Below are 18,433 nucleotides of genomic sequence, written 5' to 3'. Positions count from 1 at the left end.
CGCATTTCACATGAGTTGAGTCGAGGCGTCAACGCTCCGTTCAGCGCCAGCGTCAAGCGCCACATTGCCCTCCACATGACAAGAGTTGCAGAAAGCGTCACAGAGGGGTGATTTTACGAGTTTGCCACGTAAAAAAGTGGGAGGTGTGCACAGTAAACATTGAAAACATGTATTTGGAAGAGAGAAAAAGCTTGCAGTTGCTTTGATTGCAGAAAGTAATAAAAGGACTCGTTTATGTTTAAGTCTAAGCGTTTTCTTTGTAAATTTAAATTAGTTCAATAACTGGGGTCTCTGATATTCATAAATGATAAGGTAATTTTTAATTAAAAGAAATTACATTCAAGGTCTCTTCACAAATTTGGACAGTTTTTAAATATTTCTTGTTGCTTCGTACTCCCAAAGACATTATTGGTGAAGCAAAATCATGTGTGTGAAAAACACTTTGTTATAAAGTGCCGTCACTTCATAGACTTCAATGTATTCTGCAGCGCTGACGCGAGTCATGTGAAAGACACTTAACGTGTATAAATATCAGTCACTTTTGCACATTAATCATTGCTCTTCACAATCACAAAAGTGACCAATTATGTTGGATCCCTGAAATTATTACTTTTTTTCATGCATTTATTTATTTTGTGGAAATTTATAATTTTCCACGGCACACCTGACAATCTTGCACAGCACACTAGTGTGCCGTGGTACAGTGGTTGGGAAACACTGCTCTAGACACCCTTTAAAGGAGCCTCTAAATATCATATGTATGTACTCAGGGATATATTTCACGTGTCTCAAAGCCTTTCTCTTATGATGGGGTTACTAGAGGACCTTGATAAGCTTTACAGTTCTTTCAGAGTTCTTGCAGGAAATATGAGTAAATTCCTCTGAGAACTGACAGGGGGTCTGGAGGATCTTCAGAGGGTTTCGCTGGTGTGGAAGCTGTGGAACCCCAAATTAATTTTGACAGTGTTGAGTGTATCAAAGCTGCAACCTTTTGAGCTTTGACTACTATGCTACCCCACCCCACCTGAACAACAGCATCTGGGAGGATGGTAGGAGGCTTAGAGGTGGGCCACGGTGAGTTGGGCAGGTTATGCAGTGGAGGTGGAATGGAAGACCAGCAGTTCTTACTGGTACTGAAGGGTGATTATGCCGATTATGCTCATCTAAGGATCCCATCACCACATGGCCACCCAGTTAGTTATTGTTCTCACCCACTACACAAATTGGTTAGAGTGTGTCTAAAGAGATTACACTGCAGCTTATCCCAGTGGCATTTTATCAGATTACAGAGATCCCTCATCGGGTACCTCTGCCTCTTCTGTAGTTTCAACATGTCATTACCTGAAGTGCTTTTTGTTTCTCCACAGGTCTTTCATGTCTTTTTTTCTTTTTATCAAGGTTTGTAGAAAACAGTATACCTGTAGAGCTGGGGTAGCCAACCTTGTTCCTGGAGGGGATTTTCTTATATCCTTGATGAGCTGCTTCAAGTACATCTCCAGGAGCTGGGTTGAGCTACCCCTGGTACACAGTACTGGCATTTGTTCTTCTGTTTTATGTTTGTGTTGCTAATATTCACTGAACCATCTGCAGTTTGCTATATTATATTATATTATGCAAGCACTAACCTGGAAAATTACTTTCCAAAACAAACAGCTCAGTGGCTGTAAACATCAGCTCTCTCCTGTCACTCTTAGCTTGCAGTGTTGTCATTGCCATCATTGTCACCTTTATGCTTTGTTTGCAAGTTATATAATTCATATTAAGGGCTCCACAGCACTGCAGGTTGTAAAATAGTAGGCAGGCGAATTTAAAGGCAGCAGTAAATGCATTATTGATCTGTTTGTAGAGTGTGCACCAAACCTTGAATATCTGCCATATTTTCAAAATGTTAATTAATTGATGTAATATTCCATTACAGCTCAATTCTAAACAATAATTTGTGTGATCATATAACTTGTTTATAATAGCATCACATCTCACCTCTCTCTCTCTCTCTCTCTCTCTCTCCAGCATTAAACTGCTAGCGGTTCAAGACTTGGCCGATCGGGACGCTCTAGACAAGGTAGTGTTTTAATTCTACAGATCACATCTTATGGCTGTAAACTGTCTCTATCTTTTTCTATCTCTTTACAAGACTTTTCACACCATACTTAACCCTGGATTAACATAGGCTTTTTTAACCCTGGGTTTTGTGGCACTTAAAACTAACCCTGTTTAGCTTTAGCATCTGATGGAAACAGTTAAATATGTTGAACAGTGGTAGCCAACACGTTAACTGGAGTGATGACATTTCTACATGCTGTAGCTGTTTGTCCAATCAAATTTTTTCAAATTTGTCCAACTTGTCCTTGGAAATTCTTACCATCCAGGAGGGAGGGTGGTCCCCCTTGAATGTTTTCATCGATTGTTGCGGGTCCCCCCTTTCCCCTGGGCCGCAGTGCAACTGCCCACCCTCCACTGCCTGTTGTTACGCCACTGATAAGAATGTTATCCCAGGGTTTACAGTTGCACAGTGTGAAATCTCGATACCTGTCTAGTCAGGATTCCTTACAAAGCCAGTTTAAATTATTAACAGTGTGAAACATGGAACAAGATAACACAGGACTAACAATTTAAGGTTCTTGAATTAAAAAGCCAGTATTCTGATCGACCACTATTCTGAATAATGGGGAGGATGTATCCCCCTCAATGTCTATGGTGGTTAAAGCCTTGATTTAAAGTATGAAAAGCCCATATCTCTCTCTTTCTTTCAACTTTTCTCTCCCTCTTTCCCTCCCTCTCTCCTTTTTTTGATCAAACCCCACCAAAGTGTGTTTCTCTGATATTTTAAGGTGTTATTTTTGCCTGCCATATGGTCCTCATGACCATGTACACACAGAGTAGTGTGTGTGTTACTGCGTGTGTTTGAGGTCTTCCTCTGTGCAGTCTGATGCTTGAAATAGACGAGAAATGTAGGTTAACGGAGCCGCAGTATGTCAATGAGCGGACTAGAGCAGAGTCAACCCATATTTCTCCATTTTCTTTCACTCTTTGCAAGCACACAATACGGTCCAAAATAAATATTATTTGCAAATATATGTAAATTGTTTGCTATGAATTTTATTTGTTATAGGCTATTTAAATAGCTTCTGTGAGATATGAGATGTATTGTAGGTGTTATTGATGTGGTGTGGCGCAGTGGGTATAGTTGCTAGTTGAGCCCTTGACCTCCAGAGGTGTTGTCCCTTTATTAGTCTGCTGTAATTTGCTTTGGATAAAAATGTCTGCTTATTGATACTTTCAGTTCTGTATTTGCATTGTCTTAACCTTTGCTCTTTCACTTGTTTTTCACAACTCCATTGCTGTGTAACAGAGTCATATGGGGCATTAAGGAGTGATTTTAACACTGCTGTCTGCTCATGGTGTTCTGCCGCAGTGAACCCGTCGTGTGGTTCTTTCCTCTAAACTTCTTTCACAAGTGCTGACTGGACAGACGGAGATGGAAAGGCACGCTTCTTTGACTTTTGGCCCAGAATGAAAGAGCATGTCTTGCTGGACTCTTGCTAGAATCTGTCAATAGGACAGTTTAGACATTTCAGGCCAATCATTCTTCTTCAACGTTCCATGAAAATATGGCACATCCAACTGATGCTATGAGATCAGATACAGGAAATTAACTTAAATTTAATAGCTGAGCTGAAATTTGTAAGTTACAACAATTAAAGGGATAGTTTACCCAAAAATGAAAATCCTGTCATTATTTACTCACCCCTCATGTTTTACAAACCCGAATGCTGTTATTTTGTCTGTGGAACATGGCAGAATATTTTAAGAATCATTACGCAGCTCTTTTCCCAACAATGACAGTTCATTGTGACTAAATGTTTAAAGGTTCAGAAAAAAGCACACACACACACACACACACTACTTGTATATTAAAGCAATATAACACGAGCAAGAGTGCTGTTGGGCCCTACATCAGCACAGCTGTGATTCGGGCACAGATAGTCACAGCCGTGCTGATTTATACAATTGTGTGACAAACAAAAGTGTGAAATTGCTTTTATACAACAGTGCAAAGAACAAGTAAATAAAAAATAGGGAAAACTAAGGACTGTCACAAATAAACGCATTTGTGCATAGGGCTGTGTCGATATGATCAATTATCGATATATCACGATTTAGTATCGATACTTAGATCCATGTATGAAATTTTCAGTGCAGACAGAGATGCTTTAATGAGGCACGAAAGAGATGGATACTGATCCTGCAGGATTCACGTTTTTTCTCATGGACATGTTAGACCTTTCTCATGCGTTTGGATCTAGGGCTGGGCAAAAATATAGTTTTTCTACTTAATCTTCATTTGTACGATCCCAGTGTCGATTCTTAAAATGCCAAGATCGCTCTTTCTTTCTGTCTACAATCCCCTACAATCATATGTGTGTAAATACTTCCCATATGCTACAAACAATGTCTGTGGTTAGCCACTGGCTGGTACATTTTTTAGATTTCACTCACCAGTGTTTGAGTGGTGAAGTGGCGAAGAAGTTCAGCTCCAAGATCTTTTCGCTGTGTGCTGAGAGTAAAAGCTTTGACTCTTTCTCTGTTGTTTAATAATGTCTCTTTTAATATCCTTTCTGTTCTCTACAGTCAGTTATTTATCAAAAACAACAAAAGAAACATTTAATTCTAATAACATAAAGCATGAATGCTGTAAAAAAGCCATTCGACCAAACAAACCCTACTGTCAAAATCCCTGCCACAGGTCTTGAAGAGACAGTAACGTTTTAGCACTTCTTCTACATATCTAAGTAAATACTTGTAAATAGGACAAATTAGGCATATAAACAACAAACATGTAACAATATACTGTATATATAATAAATGCAATTTCCTATTTATTGATGTAATACATGGACTATATTTATAAAAAAAAAAAAAAAGCTAAAATGTCACCAAAATGATGAAAAACTAATGATAAAATAATATTTGCAAAATTGATATGTCTGTAATTTTACAAGTTAGAGGGTCCTCTGTACATTGAATAACAGCATTAGCTGAAATATTTATTCTTTCATACTGTAAGTAAAATGGACATTATAACTGAAATATACCCAAATTAACTGATATTAAAAGCAAAATCGTAATCTAATCATGATATTGTGATGTATCGCAATATATATAGAATCATGACATGTATGGCAGTACTTATCGTATCGTGAGGTGGCTGCCGATACCCAGCCCTATTTGTGCAAGGAGCTACTTTCTTACGCCATGTTTCAGGATCTGCCGTTGCTAGTTCAAAAGATATGCACAAGCCCCCGTCAGAGACTATTTTGCCCCGCTACTAATTTGAAAATATCACTTTAGGACTAGAACCGACGGCTTGGGCTGTTTCTAATAAGTCATTCAAGAAACAAGGATGTGTGTTTGAGAAAGAGAGAGAGAGAGTGTGTGTGTGTGTGATTACCTTTGTCTGTCTCGACTCCCAAGCAGTGATTTTGCACAGCTGTATTATAGTGTTAGCTTGCTGAAGATAATGGAATTTTGGTTAAATACATTCTATTTTCTCTGTAAAAATAGCCATCATAGCAGGGTCCCCCCTGAGTATTTCGGGGTAGCCGGTGCGTAATGCATACTCTTCTCTGCCATGTTGAATGTTTATATTTCACAACGCGGACAGTCAGGTATCCAGTAGTATCAGGTAAGTGTATGTGCAATTTCTCAGTCAGTTGTGTCTCTCTGCTGTGATAAGCCTAAATGGTGAAGCTTTTATTTCAACTGTATTTCCCAGCTCTAGTGTAGTAGTAATCCAAGCTATCATGGAGTGAGAGACAATGCTGATGACTTCAAAGAAACCACTCGCTGACTGACTCAATGTATTTCTAGCTTAATTGGCTCAAAACACATGAAAATGGTGTTTTGTTGCCACCTGCTGGCTGAAATCTTTAATGTCACAGGGAAAATTGAAAAGACACTCATCTAGCTGCTCTTGTCTGCACTGCTCTCTTAAGGGGGTCACACACCAGACGTGTCTGGCGGACGACATGGTGCTTGCTTTATATATATGTACAGTGCTGTGGAAAAGTGTTTGCCCTCATCCTGATTTTTTCTGTTTTTGTGTATATCTTATTTTAAATTGTTTCAAAAATTCAAATACAATCTAACATAAAACAAAGGCAATCTGAGTAAACACAAAATACAGTTTTTAAATGATAATGTTATTTATTGAAGCAAAAAAGTTATCCAATACCAGCTGGGCATGTGTGGAAAAAGTATTTGCCCCCATAGTTACTAAATCCCCAAATCTATGAAACTGCATTCATAATGGGGTTCAGCTAGACTAGACACACCCAGGCCTGATTACTGCCAGCCCTGTTCAATCAAATCAACACCTAAATAGAACTTTTTCAGCAGCATGAAGTTAAACGTCTCTCCCAGTAGTACACTGTGCCAAGGTCGAAAGAAATTCCGGAAATTATGAGGAAAAAAGTGATTGGAATACATCAGCCTGGGAAGGGTTACAAAGCTATTTCAAAGACTCTGTGACTCCAAAGAACCACAGTGAGAGCCATTATCTCCAAATGGAGAAAACTTGCCACAGTAGTGAATCTTCCCAGAAGTGGCTGACCTTCCAATATTCCTCCAAGAGCACAGCGACAACTCATCCAGGAAGTCACAAAAAAGCCAAGGACAACATCCAAGGAACTGCAGGCCTCTCTCACATCAATAAAGGTCACTGTTCATGAATCCACTATCAGAAAGATGCTTGAAAACCCCCAGAGTGGCTGAACTAAAGCAGTTCTGCAAAGAAGAGTGGGACAGAATTCCACCACAGCATTGTGAAAGACTGATCTCCAGTTATCGGAAACATTTGGTTGCAGTTGTTGCTGCTAAAGGTGGCACAACCAGTTATTAAGTTTAAGGGGGCAGTTAGTCTTTCACATGGGTGATATAGGTGTTGGATAACTTTTTTGCTTCAATAATAAAAACAATTTTTTTTAAACTGTATTGTTGCCTTTGTTTTATGTTATATCTCATTTCTAAAACAAGGGTTCTCAACGGGGGTATAGTTTTAAAAGGTTGAGAACCACTGATTTGAAACAATTTAGTATGAAAAATACACAAACATAGAAGAAATCAGGATGGGGGCAAATAATTTTCCACAGCACTGTATATCTATATGACTTTAAAGGTATTAAAATACTTTCCTTAGGCTTTTAAGACATAAGTGTACACAAATTAATCATTAATTTTAAAAAAGTTTTTTCAAGTTTTGTTTCAAAGTGTTTTTTGTTTTGTTGTTTTTTTTATACAAATAACATGACTTTTTGAGTCAAGAATATGAAGTTTTTTTTACATATTTATTACACCACTGTTTCACTGCTTATTTTTTTAAAGAAATAATAGTAAAAGATTATTCTGCACAACTGACTTGAACTCTGTAATTGACCCTTTGCTAAGCTCCACCCCCTTAGTTATGATTGCTCACTCTGACAAGCTCTGCAGAACTCCCCATTGGAATGAACAGGAGATTGCCATGAATGACACGGTTTTTAGCAAAATATTCTCATAAACTGAATGGGTAATATACGTGGGCTGGTAATGAAGAGTGACATTGTAATGCATATTTATCTGAGTTTTTTGTCAAATAAATTGTTAAATTACACAGTAATTTGATTAAAAACTGTTGAGACAGAATCAAGGCAAACGATTATTACAGTCACTTGAAAAGAGAAAAACTTAATTTAATAGCGATTACACATCTAATAAGACAGGATTGGTCAGAAGGACTTTTAAGGCGGGGCTTAGCGAGGGGTCAACTGACAACATGTTCATTATTGAAGAGGTGTATTCAAGAAATTGTTGTGTATTGTGTTAAATGCATTTTTTATTGATAACTTGATTGATCCAGACAATAAATAAAGAAAGAAATTAAAAGAATTAGCCTCACGTCATTGACAGTACTGCATTTTGGCTTTGTATCCATGTAGGGTACAGACATGGAAAGAGCCGCAAATCTCTTTTGATTTCACTGGCTCTTTAAGAATGCAGAGTTATTGTTGGCCTGTTTTGTATACAGTTTGTGTCTTGGTTACCATGGGCTCCAGTTTGTGGTGTAACTGTTGCTCCGCTATAATGAATATTTCCACGGAAATTCCATGACCAAAGTGACTTCCCTCAAACATCAAAGCTGTGCGTCATCATTGAGTTTATTAGCAGGCAAATGGTCCGCTCATCAGAGATACTCTGATGTTTTCTTTTAAAGGCAATGGTCAGAAGCACTTTTTCTCTCTGTCTCTCCCTCAGTCTTTCTTTTTCTATCTCTAAGTATGACCACGATTTTGCATCACAAGCTCTCCTGCAAACTGTCCTTCACACAGTTCTGCGCATTTGGTGTTTTTGAGTTTAGCTGCATTTTGTGGGAGGTGAGCGGCTAATGATAAAGGGCAGCGTGTGTGTGTGTTTTGAGTGGGCTTTTCTAAATATCTAAACCACCAAAACCTCATTCTTCCATGAAAATACTTCCTTGGAACCATCATTGTTTTGGGTGAGAGGGTTTGATTTACTAGCTATGCAATGGAATGTACAAATACTTTTAAGAAAATGTGAGCAGTGCTTGCCCAACTCTTAGGGTATTGTGGGTAGTTGCCAGGACATTGCTATATGTTTATAAACGTGTTTTAGTTTGTTGCCAGGGTATTCTGGGTGGTTGCTAGGTGGTTTCTTACTGGCCCTAGAGAAAAGAGCCCACCATCAAGTCCCTATGATATTTTGGTGCCTTGACATAGTTTGCGAGGCTTTTGTCCTCGGGTCTTTGAGTAACGTACAGTATAATGTGCGAGGAAGGGCAGCCGGTGGACTTTTTGGTGCTCCCTCCTAGGGGGTTGGTGTACTACACAGACTGCATAATCTGCTTAAAGGGAGCGCCGGCCCACCATCACCAGTCTGTCCATTGTAACTCAATGTCCCAAGTCCAGTGTTGGATCTTGGCTCTCTGGAATACTTGATTCTGAGTGATCAATCCTGGCATTCTTTTGTCAAATATTTTTGTATCAAGACCACTAAACTTTATAATTGACTGATGTCCTAAGCAGCTGATTTCCTACAAAGCTGTGCTGTAGTTTCGTCTCATATCACTCCGCAGGCAATGTTCCCTCTAACTTTTGTTCTTGCTGAGCAAATCTTATTTTTTCTGGGCAGAAGCTTTGGCCACCTGAACAAAATATTAAATATATATATTAAAACACCAAAATTTTAGTTGGTACTAATACCAATTAAATATCACGATTCTTGATATTTGAAATTCATTACCACAGTAAAAATTTATAATATTCTATTGAACACTTTTATTTAATACATTTTTTTATTTTTTATTTGTGCATTGGTTAAAAGCAATATGGGGCGAGCTGTATGTTGCAAACATTGAGGGTGGGCTGTAGACCGTCCTAACCAGTCAAAAAAAAGCATCAGACATTTGTAGTATTTTTCTGTTTTTGTCATTGGCCGAAAGCAACGAAACACTCGAGAAGCGGCTGCTGCAAACCAGACAGTCAGAGACAGTCACATGTATGACAACGGTAATAAGAGATATTTTTGTGCAGTTCATCAGTTTTAGTGCCCATAAAGAAGCCTGGTGTTGTCTCTAGCAGTGACCATGTGGCTGCTGTTAATGTACCACAGACTCCCTCTTCCCACTTATCATATATCTCCCTCTCTCTCCAACTCAGCTGTCCAAAACCACGCTGCGGATGTTTGCGAAATACTGGTCCTGGGGCCTTATTAATAAAACATAGGTATGATCAGTTTTGATTCTAAACTCCATGGATTTGATCCTACGTCAAAAGTGAGGAACAAATTGGGATTTATGAAGGCAGAAACTGACATGAAAATGTTATTTTGCGCACATCAACTGACAAGCATGGGTACAAACGTTTTTAGTGCTTATGCTCTGGTGTGCCAGTGCACACCGAGTTTTTTATTTTTAGTGATGCAAATATGAGTCAGTGACTGACTGATTGTAATAATTAATGAGTAAGCAAGTTTACCTGTGTTGGGCCTCATGTATTCAGATAGAAGACAAAGGCAGGCCTAACACAGTCGTAAAAACCTAACTCAAGCCCCCACATTCCAAGTCGTAAAGTATACTGATAAAAATCGTGCCAAAATCAAACAAAGGGAGTCCAAAACAGACTACAAGTCCCATGAAGCCTTGCTCACTAAAGGATCAAACTCTCAACTCCTATTGGATGAGGCACACAACAGAATGTCCATCAACCATGACATCATCAGGAGTTGAAATACCTCTGAAATGCTTCCGGGATTTGCTTCCAGCAACTTTGTTCACCGGGTATAGACGCAGCTCATCGCTGCTCTCAGGTGCAACCTCGTGGCACAAGGAAGTAACATCCGACTTGAAACTGTAGCCATACAATCTCCATCTCGCTGGACAAGTTGAGATTACTCTGTGTTCAACCGAACACTAACGGATCCGAAGGAGACCGCTGAGCAATCCGCATCTTCATCCGTTTGCCTGCAGAAGTGAAGAGATTAAAGATTTCTCTTCCATCTTCAATCAAGTCGACATTTCTGAGTTCTCCACCAGCCCGCCGAGAATCAACAGCCCGTCAGCCCGCTGCCAGAGCAAGGAAACGGCCTCTCGTCATCACCCAAGCCTCGAGGAACCGGGTCAGAGTTAAAGGACGGAGGAAAACACATTCTACCTGTGTCCTCATGCGATTCAAGTAAGAGGTTTACGTCTGGGCAGAGATAGAATATTATATGTGTTATTCTTGTGTTTCAAGGTTTTTGCTTGTACAGTTTACGGACCGCCATGTCCGCTCATTATTAATACTCAGGGTATTAATTATCACGAATTTGTATTGCTGTGTTGTAGTCCAACCAAGGTGGACTGTTGTGCAATTTCACCATCGCGGGTGAGACAGAAACTGAGTTCATCCATTAAAGAGTCAAAGAACGCGGGACTTTTACGAGCCGTCCACCGCGTCTCTGAGCGATGAACTAACAGCTGCTTTCCCACGATCGCGAAATCGGCTTTAGGGCCGTCACTTCTCTCTCTCTCGTACTAACCACACAAACACACACACATACACACACGCGACCCCTCACAAACATTCTGGCACACATTTTTGGCTCCTAGATAGCTTAATGCTAAAGCCCAGCTTTGTCCCTAAGCTATCGTACAAGCGGATACATGCGGTAACTGGTAGACGCCATTGACTGGTTTCTCGCCGCCCCCATTCGCGGTCATATTCCCTGGCCGGAAGTCTTGCGTGACATACTCTCCACGAGAGTCACATCCGCCATTTTGTGCGCGTCCCTCCTTACACACACACACACACACACACACTGTCATACACACAGCTTATGGGTTATAGGATTATTTTATTCCCATATCTAATCATATCACTGTTTAGTTTGTAGTTGTAAGTCGGAAGTTTATTGACTGCATTGTATTAATTATTAACTGATATTACTGCATAAATAAACTTTGTTTATATTACAAAGAGAAGTGTTTTGGTTTGTTTTGCATACGCCTGTGTCAAATGCTGACAGGGGATGTCAGTGCTCGGATTCAAGCCTTCATTCATTGTTTTTTTTTCCCGAAAATCGATATTCTTCGGATGTTGATTTTCCTAAGAAAACAATCTAATATTGAGACTGTTTTACTATCTGGTTATTAGTCCCTGATTTCAGGGTGGTGCCCCGTCAATATTAATCCTTATTAATATTCTATTGATTTTTGATAATTGATAATGATCTTTGATTGTTGAATTTGAATGATCAATAAGCTAGTGTTAATTTTAATTAATGTTTCATCGATGTTAACAATTGGCGATTATCTTTGATAATTGTTGATTTAAAGGATTAAAAAAGCTAACATTGATTCTCATCAATGTTCTATTGATTTTAATAATTAGTAATTATCTTTGATAATTATTAATTATTGCTAATAACCAAACCCGCTCCTAAATGTAGCGCACTACATTTACTGGAGCCCCATATGAGGTTTTAATGAGTTAGATTCAATTAATTAATTTAAATATTAATTAATAACTAAAGAAATAATTATTAATTATTTCTGATAGTAACACTGATCTAAACAACCAGTAAAGCCCTACACCTATACAAGCATATTTTGAAATGAGTCAGTCTTATTTAGAATAAGTATGCTGTAAATGTTTTACTTTGGATATCCTCTTTAACAGAATATTTATTTATAGCCCCATCTGCACATTTCCATTATAAATTCATTTTGAGACCTACGAAGTAACAGGCAGGTGTAATATACAGTATGTAATATGTCAAGCACATTTTTGGAGTGACGAAGTTATAGTTAAACATAGTTAAATCAATGTTCAGATGGTTAAAAAGCACCGCAACAATCCAATAAATAAAACTCACCTACATTTTTTTATCAATTCATCTCTCAGCCTCTTGTCTTCTGTTGTTGGGGACATAAATTAAAATGAATGATTTGTCTAAAATGCAGCGTAATTAATGGCAAGAGAATAGTGGGAAAAGAACGTGCATGTAGTTTATACAGAACACCATTGACATGTAGACTGTACGTATTTCATTATATGTAAAAGAGCATGTAAACCTCTTTTTGGAATTATGGTTTAGCAAGAATATGGACATTGGTTGAAGAATGAATAACTGATGATGAGTTATTGAATATGCTGCATTATATGGGCAGAAACCTGTAGCTGTACTCACTTTTTTAGAAAACCTTGCCAACCGCACAAGAACTTTCCATATGAATGAATGAATGAATGAATGAATGAACGAATGAATAACTAGCGCATGCAATGATTAGGGGTTGTGGTATCGGCTGATGCGCTGTGTATTAGCGTGTCGACCACGTCACTGGTGCTCTTAACCAGAGCCGTAGCAAGGTAATCTGGGCCCCCTGGCTGTACATTGCTCTGGGCCCCTTTCCTATTAAAAAAATACAGTTTAGAATTTGTTGTGGAGCCGCCTGGACTTTTGGGCCCCTAGAATCATTACCACCTTTCACCCCACTAGCCACGGCCCTGCTCCCAACTGCCGGAGGCTTTTCGATTTGGGGAATAAGTGTAAAATATAGGTGTAATGGGCCTTATTATCTTAACAATTACGCCTATTACAGACACGAAAATAAGTAGTCCAAGTTCATGACTCAATGTGTATTTCCACCTTGTTTTCACACAGGATTTCACTTAAAGCCTCAGCTCCATACTGGAAAAAATGTGCATTCATTTGGACACTGAGCATGCATTTAGCTCTGATTCAAAAAAAACACCTAGGTTTTCCCACACACTTGAGTCCACCATCTGCACAGATGTTTTCCGTCTGCATTGGAGCAACATAATGATGTGTGCGGTCACGCAGCTTAGAGGAAACATTGTCTGCAAGTCTCTTTTTTTTCCCTCATAATAAAATAATTTCAACTCAAATCAATATTTTATGCCCAGTATTTATTTATTTAGTAGGTAGCCATGTAATAAGAAGGATAATGTACACTCAGATGGTCATTCTCGCAAAATAAACCCCTTTAAAGGGATACTAGACCCCTCTCTGCATCACTTTGTTTCCTGATCACCCATTCAGGGTTTATTTTGCAATAATAAAAAGTTCTCTCCACTGCCTTCATGTGTGTGGGAATCCATTAGCTTATTGCCAACTCTTATTGTACTGTAAATTAGATTGTGTTTGTCAGTTGGGCCTTTAATGGAAGTACAATAGCAAAACTCCCTTTGGTGTCATTACTTGTATTTAATTGCCTGTGTCATGGAAACTACAGGCTGACTGTCCATTTTCAGATTAACTAGAAGAAAAGGTTCCAGAAGTATCCAGGAATAGTTCACCCATAAATGAAAATTCTGTCATCATTTACATGCACTCATGTAGTTTCAAACCTGTATGACTTACTCTCTTGGAGCACAAAATGAGGAACGTGAATGTCCCGGTCCATCTTCTCAATACAGTGGCAGTGGATAGTGACTCCAAATTCAGGCTTCAAAAAAGGTGCACAAGTTCAAAAGTGACTCACGCATATTTCAAGTCTTCTAAAGGCATACAGCAGGAGGTGTGTGTAACTGGTAATGTATCACAACAGAGTATGCATGCATTATAAATTACTCAAGAGATTCTTGATACATGACAAAGGACACCTATGATAAACCTTTGTCAAATTATTATTTTTTAAATTAACCTCTAACCCCAAGGGGCCCCAAGCTCTAAATTATTTATTTATCTACTTATTTATTTTGAGATATTTATTATAATCCACGTAAATGTCAGCCTTATGTTAAATACCATTTGTTCAGCCGAATGCGTGCTGGACGACAGCAGCGCGAGCACAGGCGCTCGAATGCATGCCCAGGGAGTCTGCGTCTCACAGGTGCAGCGTGTTTATTTGAAGGACTACAGAGAACAGCATCTGATTTACAAAACACTTCCAAACACAAAGATAAGGTGCAGTTTACCCTGGCTGTGTAAAAAGCTGATGGTTTAAATTCATATAAGTGACAGAATTCGTGCAACAGTATAGAGGATTTAAAAATGTTTAAGTCCTGCATGCAGGGGCGTAGCCAGAACTTTTTTCAAGGGTGGCCAGGTAAGACCCAGTGATTTTATTGGGGTGGCCAAAAAAAATCACTACTGACTGCGACATGCTGTATCAAATGCAAATTCTACAGACATAAATTCTGTAAATTCTACAGAATTTATAGATCACAAATGTACACAAGGAATTTAATGTTAACTTATTTCCAATGCCATACAAATGAAGGAATACATTTCTGAATAAAATGACAAAAAGCCTAAAGTCAGCAAACAAAAAAAACTTATGGGACTCTCATTAAACAAAATGAACAAGTCTTTCACACATGAATAGTGTAGACATTCTTCCCCTGCTTACTCTGTCTATATTATTCTCAAACTTTTCACATTTCATGTTCAAAGGGTTTGGCTAATCAAACTTTTGTCAAGTAACATTACAAAAAGAGAAAAGTTACAAATTATAGGAACATTAGGGAAGTTATCTGAAACAACATAGAGAGAAGTGTGTAAAAAAAGAAACTATAGCCATTTTCTGTGTCCAAATGCTAAATTAATTATTAAATAAACTCATATTATCTTATGTCTCCTTGTAAAGAAAAATCTAAATGTTAGTACTAAATCTCTGGACACTGATAGGTGAATATGCTCTTTATTTACCAAGAAAAATCAAGAACCATGAGTCTTTGCAAGACTATAGGGGGAGACAAAGTGCATTGTGCAAGTGGCAAATCATTGCATTTCTAAACAATATCAGTTTACTCAAGGAACTTAACATTTTACTTGTCTCCAGATTATAGTAGATGAATCCTACAGTTCTTATGATTTCTGGCAAAGATATCCACAAACTCATCCAGATTTAGCAATTTTGCTCTTCTACATTCTATGCTCAAAATCCCCAGATCGCTCAGCCTATCTTCTGCCATGCTACTTCTGAGATGAGCTTTGATAAGCTTCAGGCAGGAGATGCTGCGCTCACATGCAGCAGTACTGGCTGGAATTTCAACTGCAATTTTACAAAGCCTAAAGAATTCCTGGAAAACATCCTTAAATGGCTCAACAAAAACAGCTAGGTCTAATATACTGGATGGTTTCTGTATTCTCTGTTTTACCTTTCGATCCAAAATTCTCTTTACTTGGTATAGCTCATGTACAAGGTCTTCAAGATCAGACCCATACATCCTAGCAAATGGAAACAGAACATCCTTTTCACAGAATGTTTCACTAGATGGATTTAGAGCTTGGAAATTCCTTATGTCACAGTTCTGAAAATGTAGTCCTCAGCTCATTTAACATCATGTCCAAAACCTGGTAAAATATCTCTAAAATAACTATTTGCTGTTCAGAGCTGCTTGACTTCCTACTGTGGACATGACACAGGTTGCTTCTAGCTTAGAGCTTAGCTTCCTCTTTCGTTTGGGAACGGTTTCCGTACAGATATTATCAGCAATACCCAAAACTGTTGTCCAGACATCATCAAATACCTGCTCATTCCTATAATTTTCAAATGTGCAAATGAGTGCCTCCACTAGGTCTACTGCTTTTGCCAAATCAAGACATGATTCACAAATAGTCGTAAATTTAGGGACCATCTCTAAAGATACAGGCAACTTTGGAGCATATTCCAGCACTGGGTACGGGACGGGTAAGGTTAGGGGTAAGGGTAACAGTGTAACTACAGATGTAATTAAATGCAGGTACTTTAAATGTAACTACGATGCAACAACACGTATGTACATAATAAGGTCATTGTGTCAAGTACTTACGTACTTAGTAGTTAAAGACGCCTAATAAAAGTGGGTCCATGTAAAGTGTTACCAAGAATCTTTGAGATACTTAGAGGTTAAGATGTAATGCATCAGAGGATTAACACACCTACGTTTTGGAACAGCCTCTGTGAAGGGAGCTTGCCTATTATGCCTTAAAATGCTGCCTCCATTGGCAACTCACTAGATTCTGCAGCAGAGCATTTAAATGTCTGTGCTGATCACAGAAAAGGAGCCCTGCCCACATTCTTCAAGCGCACTTTAAAGATCAGCTGATGATAGCGATCGCTCTGTTGAACTCCTGCCTCTGTTTCCTGGTACCCCTGCAGGAAACTCTTCCTCTCTTGGTTTTGGTTAATTATAGAAGCTAACTGGGGGGCTCTGAGGTAATGGGAATATCAGATGTAGTTATCAGATTTCCCAGCTCCTGTGAGCATGCTCAGCACGTAATCTTCTCCAGGATAATGCCAGCTGTATTGCTGGAACATTCAGGGTTCTATTTACCAACAGAAATCTGGTTTCTCTGTTGATCTAGTTGTTGGTATTACATCATATGTTAACAGATCACATACATCAAATAATCACCTGCTACTCCTATTTTGATTAGTGGTGTTTGCTAAGGCATGTAGCACTATTACTTATACTTAGGGTTAGTGATTTGAACAACCCTACCTCTATGCAACATAGAGGTAGGGTTACCCTAAAGTAATGGAAAGACTGACATCCCATTGACATTCTCCAGTGTAACACTGATGCATCTCCACTAACCCTAACCCTAACCTAACACTAACCCAACATAGAGGTAGGGGTATCCTAACCCTAACCCAAAGAAATACATTGGTGGATAACAAAAGATGCTTTAATTTCTTCAATATGTCCTGGAAAACATGTTGCATTATGTGAAAAATGGAAGAAATGTAGTGTTATATGAAAAATAACCCCAAGGTGCCAATCTTTCACTGCTGATCAGCTGTACTTTGTCTTTGTGTTGGTGTCAGTTCTGTGCAGAGCTGAATCAGCCCACCCTATCCAGTGTACGCCAGTGGAAGAGCGCCAGAAGCCAGTGGAAATGTGCTGTTTCAGAAAAACCCACCGGACTGTCCAGTAACGTGAGTTTGATTTATATTTTAGATCCAGTATTAAGGGTGGGAGAAAAACAAATCTATTCTCTGATGCATCGCAATTCTTTCTCCAATGATTTTTGATCAATTCTCAAAAAGTCAGAATCGATTCTGAGTTCAGTTTAAACCGTGGTAGCACAGTGTCGCTTATGTTCTCGCCAGGGTCAGCATGATGGTAGAAACAAATGTTCAGATGCGCATATACTAAAGCCAAGCGCACACTACAGAACTGATCGCAGACTGGATGTATCAACCATCGTCCCCAACTGAAACTACGATCTCAAAATTCATTCACAAACACAGTCACATAGCAGCGGAAGAGTTTATTCATGAGAACACATCAACAAACAACTTAAAAGACAAGCTTGCATTGCACCCTCTCTTGCACTGATTTGCACAGAACGGGAAAAACTTCTGAAAATAACGATGAGACAGCGGTTGGGGGCACGTGGGTGATGTTTTTATTTTCTAATTATTTTTTGTTTCCTGCTTTCCAATGACTTTCTCTCCTCTTGCGCTCTATAATTCATTGGCTGTTTCCCATTGCCGGTAGATTTTGTAAGCTATTTGTGTCGCTTTACTATCACCTGTGGTGATGAAAGGAGAAGTTGACATCTGCACTCTCACAGAAGCAGATATCTCATGTAGCCATCCTGGACCAGGAACCTAGTTGTGGTTACAGTTATAGGCTAGGGATCGATCAATTCTAAATGTATAATTTAAAACTGTTTAACACTGAGTGTGTGTATTGATAAAAAATTTGGAGGAAAAGATGCATCGTGATGCAATGAGAATGGTTTTCCAATCTAATTGTTACTCTTGGAATCGAAATCGAATTGTGAGGCCAGTGAATATTCACTCGTTCGATCCAGTAACACACACACCCTATTCATGCTCTTGTGCAGTCGTAGACATTTGGGGCCATTACAGGAGGATGCTGTCAACAAATTGGGTTATTCAGTGGCCAAAAACGAATACATAAACTATTACCCCCAATCC

At 38.8% G+C, this 18,433-nt stretch overlaps 1 protein-coding gene across 1 annotated transcript in view; it reads left to right on the top strand.

Moving 5' to 3' along the window:
- eepd1 (endonuclease/exonuclease/phosphatase family domain containing 1) overlaps positions 1-18,433 on the top strand; it is a 48,989-nt gene that overhangs the window by 14,741 nt on the left and 15,815 nt on the right. The window contains exons 2-3 of the mRNA XM_051663205.1: positions 2,011-2,062; positions 17,312-17,422. Coding sequence (XP_051519165.1) covers positions 2,011-2,062; positions 17,312-17,422 — 163 coding nt within the window. The remainder of the gene's footprint in view (positions 1-2,010; positions 2,063-17,311; positions 17,423-18,433) is intronic.

The sequence above is a fragment of the Myxocyprinus asiaticus genome, chromosome 30, assembly GCF_019703515.2.
Source record: "Myxocyprinus asiaticus isolate MX2 ecotype Aquarium Trade chromosome 30, UBuf_Myxa_2, whole genome shotgun sequence".
Taxonomy (NCBI): Eukaryota; Metazoa; Chordata; class Actinopteri; order Cypriniformes; family Catostomidae; genus Myxocyprinus; species Myxocyprinus asiaticus.
The sequence above is the reverse complement of the archived record's forward strand: the minus strand, read 5'-3'. Positions and strand labels throughout refer to the sequence as shown.